We start from the raw sequence: 12,136 nt of genomic DNA, 5'->3' as shown, positions 1-12,136 counted from the left end.
TACTCACACTATCCTGTCTTTCTTGTTAAAACACAATGCTGATTGCCAAAGTGATTCAGCAAGGTAGCTGTGAAGAATTTAAGGCTTTAAGTCCCAATCCGTCTCTAAAGGCTGCCACTCTTCTTGCTGCAGCAGGGCTTAAACATGATCTGAAACTAGCTTTTTACAGAAAAAGAAGGTGTGGCACAAATGCTGGATGAAGATCACTTTTTTTATCTTTGTTGCCGGCTGCAGGGAGTGCCTGAGCCTGTCACTTGTACCGCAGGGCAGCGGAGACGGCAAATGGCTTCGCTGTGAGCAGGGAGATGATGTCCTCAGCCTGGTGGCAGAGCTGAAGGAGGAGGTGGGAAGGCTGAGGAGGATCAGGGAGTGCGAGAGGGAGACAGACTGGTGGAGCCGCACCCTGCCGTCCCTGGGGCCAGGGCAGCAGGCGGAGGCCCCACAAGGAGCGGAGGATCCCCTGCCCTCTTGCCGGCAAGCAGAAGGAGGGGATCCAAGAGATGGGGGGGAATGGAAACAGGTCCCTGCCCGGGGAGGCAGGCGAATCCCCTCCCGGCCTCCTCACCTCCCCAGCTGCCCTCACATAACAGGTATGGGGCTCTGGGAGTTGAGGGCCAGGCAAGCGGGGAGGGAGGTGAAGGCGAAGGTCCAGCCAGGGCGTAGCTGACGGCCAGTAGGTCAACCCCACGGATCACGACTGCCCCTGTTAAAAAAAAAGGAGGGTAATTGTGGTGGGTGATTCCCTCCTGTGGGGAACTGAGGGCCCGATCTGCCGCCCGGACCCATCCCACAGGGAAGTCTGCCGCCTCCCTGGGGCCCGGGTTGGGGACATTACTAGGAAACTCCCCGACCTCGTGTGGCCCTCCGATTATTACCCGCTGCTGGTTGTACAGGTGGGCAGTGATGAGATTACAGAGAGAAGTCCTAAGGCAATGAAGAGGGACTTCAGGGCACTGGGACGATTGGTCACAGGATCGGGAGCGCAGGTAGTGTTTTCCTCAATCCCATCAGTGGCAGCGAAGAGTGCTGAAAGGAATGGGAAAACTCACCTGATTAACAGGTGGCTCAGAGGCTGGTGCCATCGGTGGAATTTTGGGTATTTCGATCACGGGGAGGTTTACATGGCACCGGGCCTGCTGGCGGCTGATGGAGATCAGCTGTCTCCAAAGGGGAAAAGGATTCTTGCTCATGAGTTGGCGGGACTCCTTGAGAGGGCTTTAAACTAGGTTTGAAGGGGGAAGGGGAAGGGGATATAAACGGGCCCGCTAGTGAGGAGCCCAGGGGCAGCATGGCAACGTTGGGGGTGAAATCGATAGCCCATCTCAAGTGCATGTACACCAATGCATGTAGCATGGGCAACAAACAGGAGGAGCTGGAAGCCCTTGTGCAGCAGGATGGCTATGACATAGTCGCCATCACAGAAACATGGTGGGACGAGTCTCATGACTGGAGTGCTGCACTGGATGGCTATAAGCTCTTCAGAAGGGATAGGCAGGGAAGGAGAGGTAGTGGGGTGGCTCTGTATGTTAGGGAGTGTTTTGACTGTATAGAGCTCGACAGTGGTGATGACAAGGTCGAGTGCTTATGGGTAAGGATGAGGGGGAAGGCCAGCAAGGCAGATGACCTGTTGGGAGTCTGCTATAGACCACCCATCCAGGATGTAGAGATAGATGAAGTGTTCTACAAGCGGCTGGCAGAAGTCTCGCAATCGCTAGCCCTTGTTCTCGTGGGGGACTTCAACTTGCCGGACATCTGCTAGAAATACCATACAGCAGAGAGGCAACAGTCTCAAAAGTACCTAGAGCATGTGGGGGATAACTTCCTGACGCAGCTGGTAAGCGAGCCTACCAGGGGAGGTGCCTCGCTTGACCTGCTGTTTACTAACAGAGACAGGCTTGTGGGAAATATCGAGGTCGGAGGCCGTCTTGGCTTAGCGACCACAATATGATAAAGTTCTCAATTCTGGGTGATGCCAAGCGGAGGGGCAGCAAAACTGTTACTATGGACTTCCGGAGGGCAGACTTTGGCCTCTTCAAGACCCTGGTTGGGAAAGTCCCTTGGGAGGCAGTCCTGAAAGGCAAAGGGGTCCAGGAAGGCTGGGCCTTCTTCAAGAGGGAAGTCTTAAGGGTGCAGAAGCAAGCTGTCCCTGTGTGCTGTAAGACCAACCAGCGGGGAAAACAACCGGCCTGGCTGAATAGGGAGCTTTTGCGGGGACTCAGGGAAAAAAGGAGAGTCTACCACCTTTGGAAGAAGGGGCAGGCAACTCGGGAGGAGTACACGGATCTTGTTAGGTCATGCAGGGGGGAAATTAGAAAAGCAAAAGCCCAGCTAGAACTCAATCTGGCCAATGCTGTAAAAGATAATAAAAAATGCTTTTACAAGTACATCAGCAATAAAAGGAGAGCCAAGGAGGATCTCCATCCTTTGCTGGATGCGGGGGGGAACATTGTCACCAAGGACAAGGATAAGGCTGAGGTACTTAATGCCGCCTTTGCCTCTGTGTTTAACAGCCAGACCGGTCATCCCCAGGGTACTCACGCCCCTGAGCTAGAGGATAGGGATGGGGACCAGAATGGAGCCCTCATAGTCCAAGAGGAAGCAGTTAATGACCTGCTATGCCACCTGGATGCTCACAAGTGTATGGGGCCAGATGGGATCCACCCAAGAGTACTGAGGGAGCTGGCAGAGGAGCTTTCCAAGCCACTTTCCATCATCTATCAGCAGTGCTGGTTAACAGGGGAGGTCCGTGATGACTGGAGGCTTGCCAATGTGACGCCCATCTACAAGAAGGGCCAGAAGGAGGACCTGGGAAACTACAGGCCTGTCAGCCTGACCTCAGTGCCGGGAAAGATTATGGAGCGGTTCATATTGAGTGAACTCAACATGCAAGTGCAGGTCAACCAGGGGATCAGGCCCAGCCAGCATGGGTTCGTGAAAGGCAGGTCCTGCTTGACCAACCTGATCTCCTTTTATGACCTGGTGACCCGCCTGGTAGATGATGGAAAGGCTGTGGATGTCATTTACCTGGACTTTAGCAAAGCTTTTGACACCATCTCCCATAGCATTCTCCTTGGGAAGCTGGCAGCTCACGGCTTGGATGGGTGTAGTCTTCGCTGAGTAAAAAACTGGTTGGGTGGCCGAGCCCAGAGAGTAGTTGTAAATGGAGTTAAGTCCACTTGGCAGCCGGTCACGAGCAGTGTTCCCCAGGGCTCTGTTTTGGGGCCAGCCTTGTTTGATATCTTTATCGATGATCTGGATGAGGGGATTGAGTGCACCCTCAGTAAGTTTGCAGATGACACCAAGTTGGGTGGGAGTGTCGATCTGCTCAAGGGTAGGATGGCCCTGCAGAGGGAGCTGGACAGGCTGGACCGATGGGCCAAGGCCAACTGTATGAGGTTCAACAAGGCCAAGTGCCGGGTCCTGCACTTGGGTCACAACAAGCCCATGCAACGCTACAGGCTTGGGGAAGAGTGGCTGGAAAGCTGCCTGGCTGAAAAGGACCTGGGTGTGTTGGTAGACAGTCAGCTGAACATGAGCCAGCAGTGTGCCCAGGTGGCCAAGAAGGCCAACAGCATCCTGGCTTGTATGAGGAATAGTGTGGCCAGCAGGAGCAGGGAGGTGACTGTTCCCCTGTACTCGGCGCTGGTGAGGCCGCACCTGGAATACTGTGTCCAGTTTTGGGCCCCTCAATACAAGAAAGACATTGAGGTGCTGAAGCGTGTTCAGAGAAGGGCAACAAAGCTGGTGAAGGGTCTGGAGCTCAGGCCTTATGAGGTGTGGCTGAGGGAACTGGGGTTGTTTAGTGTGGAGGAGAAGAGTCTGAGGGGAGACCTTATCGTTTTCTACAACTGCCTGAAAGGAGGTTGTAGTGAGGTGGGTGTTGGTCTCTTCTCCCACGTAGTTAGCGATAGGATGAGAGGAAATGGGCTTAAGCTGCGCCAGGGGAGGTTTAGGTTGGAAATTAGGAAAAATTTCTTCACAGAAAGGGTGGTCAGGAATTGGAACAGGCTGCCCAGAGAGATGGTGGAGTCACCATCCCTGAAAGTGTTCAAAAAACGGGTACATGTGGCACTTTGGGACATAGTTTAGTCTAGTCTACCCTTGATTGGTTTAGAGTAGACTTGGTAGTGTAGGTTAATGGTTGTACTGGATGATCTTAAAGGTCTTTCCCAACCTAAATGATTCTATGATTCTATGACTGTATATACATAGGCTTGACAGTATACCTTGACACATAGCTTGGGCAATTCCTGAAGTCTTACAAACTAATTATGTCATTTAAAAAAGAGAGATTACAACAGCACACTTCGTCCTTTAAGATCAGAGAAAACACAGTTAAAGGACAAGCAGAACAGAGTTTATGAGACATAGTTGTGGCACAGCTATGTTCAGAGGTTTTTTTTTCTGTAGACGCTCTTAAAGGTAAGTATGGTTTCTTTTTGGTAGAGCATAATTTAACTTGTTGGTGTTTTCAAGATACCACCTCATCAAAATTAGTGTTTACACATAAAAGCTGAGTTTGAGTCTCTACTCTGAGTGGTGTTACCTTTGTGAGGGCAGGCTCACGTCTAAGACAGGTGCAGCAACACGTGAAATTATGTGTTGGACAATGTCTGTAGGTATACTGAAATCTGAATGTAGAGGTTAATGTGCTTTTTCCATACGCATTGCTTGGAAGGGAAGCAATTACCACTTTGACAAAACTGGGAGCAGAGGTAAGAATTTCAAGGACATTGTTTACAGATGAGCAATGTCAAACAGACTGAATACACAGAGAGACAGTTTGGAGGTGCTAAGAACAACTGTGATGGGAAACAAGGCAAGGCCGTTTTGTATCATTCTTTCTTAAGGGTTCATGTGGTAACGAGTCTTTGTAATTGCCTCTCTCTGTTGTTCGGATCATGCATTCAGTGAAAAATAACTTTTGCAGAGCTCTTCCAGCAATTGGAAATGATACTAAAGGCATTCTCTTAATGCCAGTAATGAAATGCAGGGCTATTAAGACACCTAACAAATCCAAGGAATGTGAAGTATTTCTAAATCTCTTGTATCTGTCATCCTAAACAAAATATGTATTACATGTATGACTCACTAAGCACAAGGACAGAGAAATCTGCCCTTTAATGGCTTCTCAAAATGACAGTACCAAATGGCTTTGAGAAGGTCAAGTCTGATTTAAATTGTTGATGAATTGGAAGCTAATTCACTAGAACTGAATATTAATAGAGAAGAGTGGTATATACTATGGTTTAGAGCCTAATGAGCATATTAATGAGCAGTAAAAAATATTTTTCTTTTCACCTCATGTAAAATTGTAGAGCTACCAATATATACAAAATTCTAATAGTTACTTTTCTCTTACTGTGGCTGAGAAGCAGTTGTTCACTGATTTGATGCTCAGCTCTATTGCACAGTGTGTTTGATGATTTGTCAAACTTGGTATCATCAAAGCGTAAAGACAGTTTTGTACAAATCACTAATAAGCTTAGAGAGAAAAAAAAGCAATTAATATCTTAAAAACTAATCCACTGTGGTAAGCACTGCCATTAGAAATTCCATTGTCTTCCCAGTCCATTTTATGTTGAATATTGGGTTTTATTACCAAACACCTGAAAGCCACATTGCAAACAAACCACAACTGTCAAAAATATACTAGTTTTGGCTATTTGAATCTGTTACATCATGATGTTTCTCATGAAAATTTCATGAAGACCATTCATTCAAAGAGTTTCTATGCATAAGGAAGATGGATGGAATTTAATTACCCTTATTAAAAATAAGAAAGGAAAGCTCTTTACTATTCCATTCAATTAGTATTCAACATAGATTATCTTTGTTGTACACTTACATATTTGAAAAAGGAACTCCAGGGTTTTCTGTACGCGCCAAGCAGGAAAGGAAAGGTTAGGTCGTAAAAATCCTGTTCTGTGTCATGGGTAAAATCTTGTCAGTTACTCCCAAAAGTAAAGACTTCATAGAATCATAGAATCATAGAATCATAGAATCATAGAATTGTTTAGGTTGCAAAAGGCCTTTAAGATCTTCCAGTCCAACCATTAACCTAACACTACCAACTCCACCACTAAACCAATTAAGGGTAAAGTAATAATTAATTTCATGTTTCCTGGCTTGGTGGGTGGATTAATTTTTAATGAAAGTAAAACTAGATGTCATTAAGGTTGGAAAGGACCTTTAAGATCATGAGTCCAACTGTCAGCCCAACACCACCATGTCTACTAAACCATGTCCTTAAGCACCACTTCTACATGTTTTTTGAACACCTCCAGGGATGGTGACTCCACCACCTCTCTGGGCAGCCTGTTCCAATACTTGACTACCCTTTCTGTGAAGAAATTTTTCCTAATATCCAATCCAAACTTCCCCTGGCACAGCTTGTGCCCATTTCCTCTTGTCATGTCGCTAGTTACCTTGGTGAAGAGACCAGCACCCACCTCCGTACACCGTCCTTTCAGGTAGTTGTAGAGAACGATAAGGTCTCCCCTCAGCCTCCTCTTCTCCAGACTAAACAACCCCAGTTCCCTCAGCCGCTCCTCATAAGACCTGTGCTCCAGACCCTTCACCAGCTTTGTTGCCCTTCTCTGAACATGCTCCAGCACCTCAATGTCTGTCTTGTATTGAGGGGCCCAAAACTGGACACAGTATTCCAGGTGCGGCCTCACCAGCGCCGAGTACAGGGGGACAATCACTTCCCTGCTCCTGCCGGCCACGCTCTTCCTGATACAAGCCAGGGTGCTGTTGGCCGCCTTGGCCACCTGGGCACACTGCTGGCTCATGTTCAGCTGACTGTCTACCAACACTCCCAGGTCCTTTTCCATTTCATGTTTATAAACAAACAGGAAACATACCTTTCTTTTGGAAGAGCCTATAGCTAGTGAGAGATTTGACACTTAACCACTGATTAGTAGAAGTACTAGCTCTGAAGAGTTATACAAAATTACTGGAGAATTGTGTTTGCTATACCAGAGTAGTGTCTGTGTGCATTTATATTGCAAGCAATTAAGTAGCTCATGGGTGACAGCAGACCCCAGGAATTGTAAAGATTTATAGGATGTATTTGCTTGCTATACATTCTTCAGAAAAGTCCGAAGACTTCCCTGAAACTATTTGAAAAAATGACACATTTTTCATGAAAGAGAGTTGTCAGTGAACAATTCCAAGTTAATTTTATCCCTTAATCAAATGCATGTCAGTAACCACTAATCAAGACATTAAATGGGATATGTATTTTATAGTTAGTATTGATCGTCTTTCTTTGATTTTTTTTGCTTGTCCTTTTTGAACTGAAAAAATAGGAATTATTTTTCAATAAAAATATTTTGCAGTTTTAATGGAAATGAAGAGCTAGATGTAATGAGGTAATTGAAATAGATTATTTTACCTATGCTAACTTGATTTCTGAGAAATTGCTTGATCTCACTGTGCTTCCAGTGTTACTTGCTAGCATGTATCATCTTAAGAAGGCTGTCCTGGTTTTGGATGGGTAGAGGTAATTTTCTTCCTAGTAGCTGGCATAGTGCTGTGGTTTGGATTTAGGATGAGAAGAATGTTGATAACACCCTGCTGTTTTAGTTGTTGCTAAGTACTGCTTATGCTAGTCAAGGACTTTTCAGCTTCCCATGCTCTGCCAGGTGCACAAGAACCTGGGAGGGGGCACGGCCAAGATAGTTGACCCAAACTGTCCAAAGGGCTATTCCATGAGACATCATGCTCAGTGTATAAACTGAGGGGAGTTGGCTGGGGAGCAGCACTGTCTGCTTGGGGATGGGCTGAGTGTCGGTCAGCGTGTGGTGAGCGGTTGCATCACCTGTTTTTTTCCCTGGGTTTTGTTTCTCTCTTGTTGTTCTCCTTTTTAGTACAATTTTTATTATGTTTACTATATTGTTGTTGTTGTTGTTGTTGTTGTTGTTATTATTATTATTATTATTATTATTATTATTCAATGACTAAGCTATTCTTATCTCAACACACAAGTTTCCTTACTTCTGCCCTTCCGATTCTCTCCCCAATCCCAACGGGTCGGAGGGTGAGCAAGCGGCTGTTCGTGCTTGGTTGCCGACAGGAGCTAAACCACAACAAAGGCAAATTGCTTTTGTTCAGCATTTCTTAATATTTCACTACTGACTACACTCGGGTGAGGATTTTTCACCATATCTGAGAGTTTTAGTTGACACAGTTGTGTCCATTCAAGATCTTTATGAATGTCCTGTCACTTTAACTTTGATATCTGCATAGCTCCAATGTTTAGAGTTTCTCGCTGTTTTGCAGTCATGTAATGCATTCATCCTCACAGCACTTCTCTGTAGCAGTAAAGTGCTGTCATACCCATCTTACAGATGGACAACTGAAGCACAGGGATGTTAAATGTTAAGACCAACAGCACATAAGTAATAATGATAAAAGCAAGAAATACAACTTGGGTCTCCTAAGTCCCTGGGTAAATCCTATATTGCATGATCACACTTCCTTATGTACTTGTCTCATATAAAGAAAGGGGGTTTTCCCTGTTTTTTCATATAAAATAATGACTCCTGCAAGCAGAGCAACATCAGTATTGTAAAGTACCATAGTGGGAGTCTAGTGATTATGCAGTACATACAGAATCTATGCTAATTCAGTGCATTTTATAAGTAAGTTTAAGGTCTGTAGCCACTTCTTTATGAACTTTCTATTTTGATCACTAAGTTACAAAAAATACTGCTGGAGTATCTGTTTTTTTGCATCGGTTCCTTGCGTACAAACAATTAGGGGACCCTTGAACGCTAAGCATGGTGGTGATTGGGGCTTTCATGAATTACTACATAACTAATGTGAAATCCTTCAAATCATACGTTTCTTTTGCAGAGGATCAAATTCCCCGTGGTTTCCCCACCATTGATATGGGCCCGCAGCTGAAGGTGGTTGAACGAACTCGTACAGCTACCATGCTATGTGCAGCCAGTGGCAATCCTGATCCCGAAATAACTTGGTTCAAAGATTTCTTACCTGTTGACACAAGCAACAACAATGGCCGCATCAAGCAGTTACGCTCAGGTAGGGTCTTGTTACTGTTTCCACTAATGGCCAGAGTTGTTCTCTCTCACCTTTTCTTTATTTTCTTTCTCTTCCTTTTTTCTTTTATTTTTACTTATAGGTAATAATTTCTCTTCCTCCTCTCTTTTCTGTGTTACTGAGTGTGTTGTCCATGTCTGTGATGTTGTCATAGCTTTTTCTAGAGTCTGTCTCTATGTGTTTTGCAGCTTCTGTTTACTCCACATTGCTCACTGCTGTGACTGTACTTTTTGATAATTTTTTTCTTTACTGCTTTTTGCAGTATTTGATGGATCCATTTTCTCCTCTTTCTTTCTTCTTTCCTTTTTATTTTTTTTTTAACAAATTTATTTCAACATTGGACTTCATTCAGAAATTGCAAGGAGTACCAATGGTTATATTCATCAAAACCAAAACCTGCATTAGACACTTCAATTAAAATTTAAAGTGTGTTTTGTGCTGTCTTTTCCACATTTGACTCCACCAAAGATTAGCCAGTTTGGACACATCTTCTTTCCTCTCACAAATACATAAAACACAATACTTTTTCCCACGCACAATTATACCTTAAAAAGATTTTTTTTAAAAAAAAAAGGAAAAGAAATCCTTGGGTAATCTGTGGAATAAAGTTTTTTTGCTGGCTGAGCATTTTTCCAACACATTTAGCCACAGTAGTGTGCGCCCATGCTAAAGCTTTATGAATCCTACATTTTCTGGATCTACAGAAGTCTGCTTTTGGTGTAGAATCCAGCTTTTGCTGCTCTCTCTCTCTTTGCCCCTTCCACCTCCCTAGCAGTTCTTTTACTCTCCTCCTGCCCTAGTTTATTTTTTTGCTCTCTTTAGAGTTAAAAAAAACCCAACCCTCTAAATTTATAAAGTTTAAAGGTTATCCCTAAACAAGATAATTGGGATATAATGAGCTTTTTTCTTTGGCAATTGTAGTAGATATCGTTGTAGAATCTAAGTTGTTTAATCACGTGTCTTCCCAGAATTCTCAGCTTTTGACCTGTCCTGTGATGTTAAATCGTCTTGTTAACTGACTTTTTGCTTGTTGTCAGCAGAACTGTGTAAATTAGCCTTCTGTTAATGTAAATTAAGAATTAATTTTTCACATGTGACATAGATGATTTAGTATATAAAGCTTTAACTGAAAACTTTGTACCAAATTATAAGGAATATAATAATATTTTTATGCTGTCTTTCTTCTCTCCGTATTTAAATCTCCAGAATCTATTGGTAAGTGCTTAGTTCTGAAGCGCACTTCACCCCCACTAATTTCCATATTCAGAATATTATGATTATTATGATTATGATTATGATTATATGATTACTATTATTATTCTTAAAATGCATGGCATGCATTTTACTAACAGTCAGTGTAGTCACCAGATCCCTATAGTGGCGCACACGCACACCTCCACAGAAATGTTGTCTTATCAGTCATAGCAACACCTAAAAGAAACAGTACACATGTATCACATAGCTGTAGAACAGTAAATGCCATAATCCAGCCTAAACTACAGTGTTTGTTTTGAGATAGTCTTCAGTGTATCCTCTTTTTATATATATATAGATTTTATATATATATATATATTTAAATAGAATTTCCAATATTTTCCTAAACTATGTCATAAGTACAGTAATGTAAAGTTTCCTTTAAGTATTTGAGGCATATTCGATATATATCTAACCCTATATAACCAAACATCTAAGAACTCAGATGCTACTCTGAGAATGGCAACGCAGCCAATTGTAGCCTTTGCCCTTTGTGGTACAATGCAACTTGCTTTTATAACCTGATAATACTATCTAATATATTCCTGTTTTAACAGTATAGTAATTCAAGTTTCTCTTAAGACCTTATTTAATTCTGTAAATCTAATTTGATTCTTCTTCCAAAGCCCTAGCCTCCTTCTTCTCGTACTAATGCTTCTTCTTTCTAATCTTATTTGCATTCATATTATCCACCCAGGTGGTACACCAATAAGAGGTAAGAGTGCTGAACTAACGTTCACAGAATGATCTTACTCATTCTTTCTGTCCTTTCATCCCTCTCATCTTTGTCCTGGTTTTTTTTTTTTTTTTTTAAGGGAAAAAAAAAAAAAACCAAACAAACCAAACCACAGAAATGTCCATCATCTGAATTTTTTTTTTCCTTTGTCCTGTTTGGTTATGATCAGTGACTCTCATATTGTGACCTTTCTTTCTGCACACTCCCTTTTCCTTTCCCTTTTTTGTTTGTTCATTGGAAAAAAAAAAAAAAAAGAAACAATAATTTGATTTGTGATATGCTTCAAAGAAAGCATATCCAGGTCTTCTGGCCATAGCCCAGTCACAGCGTACCATTTGTCCCTCTTTTTTCTTTTTCTTCTTCTTCTTCTTCTTCTTTTTCTTCTTCTTCTTTTTCTTCTTTTTTTCTTTTTTTTTTTTCCTTCCTCTTTTTTTTGTCCAACTGGAGCAAAAAAAGATCATTTTTTTTCTTCCTTAGCTGTTCTTGTCCTGGACCAAAGCCAAGATGGTCTGGAGAACAGTAGCAGACATGCAGAAGACAACATGGACTATCTTCTTTTTGTCTTATCTTTCATAAAAGGTTTTTATTTTTGTTCTTCTTCAATGCTTTTTTTTCTTTTAACTTCGTAAAGTTGAAAATTATGTGTCCCCCCCTAAAAAATTACAGAAATGTTTTTTTTCCATTTATTGTTTTTTTTTGTTTTCTTTTTCTTGGAGTTCTCTCACCTCTGGATTTTTGGATCTTCTAATCTACAGGCTTTGGAAATGAAAGGTTAATGACTTATTATTCTTGGTGGTATGTGGTATTGTTGGTTTTTGATACTCTGGCAAAACTGTTTACTTCTTTTGTAATTCTTGTTTTGTATTTTTCTTGGGTTTTGTGACACCACACTGCTAATCCCACTTGTGGATTTTGATGGGTGTCTTGGGGGGGGCCCTCCTATGGTCCTCAGCAGTGGTTGGTTGGTTCTTCCTTGTTGGCATAGACCATGCTTTTTAACTTTTTTGTCTTCTAATTCAACTGCTCTTTGTTTTTCAGCAAACGTACTTTAAGATTGTAAGTTGTGGCAAACTGTCT

The 12,136-nt window shown here is 42.7% G+C and overlaps 1 protein-coding gene across 1 annotated transcript in view; it reads left to right on the top strand.

Annotated features, from left to right (window-relative positions):
• PTPRD (protein tyrosine phosphatase receptor type D) overlaps positions 1-12,136 on the top strand; it is a 300,998-nt gene that overhangs the window by 146,097 nt on the left and 142,765 nt on the right. Inside the window, 3 exon segments of the mRNA XM_075726637.1 lie at positions 8,863-9,051; positions 10,276-10,284; positions 11,021-11,038. Coding sequence (XP_075582752.1) covers positions 8,863-9,051; positions 10,276-10,284; positions 11,021-11,038 — 216 coding nt within the window.

Source organism: Pelecanus crispus, chromosome Z (genome assembly GCF_030463565.1).
Source record: "Pelecanus crispus isolate bPelCri1 chromosome Z, bPelCri1.pri, whole genome shotgun sequence".
NCBI classification, from domain to species: domain Eukaryota; kingdom Metazoa; phylum Chordata; class Aves; order Pelecaniformes; family Pelecanidae; genus Pelecanus; species Pelecanus crispus.
The sequence above is the reverse complement of the archived record's forward strand: the minus strand, read 5'-3'. Positions and strand labels throughout refer to the sequence as shown.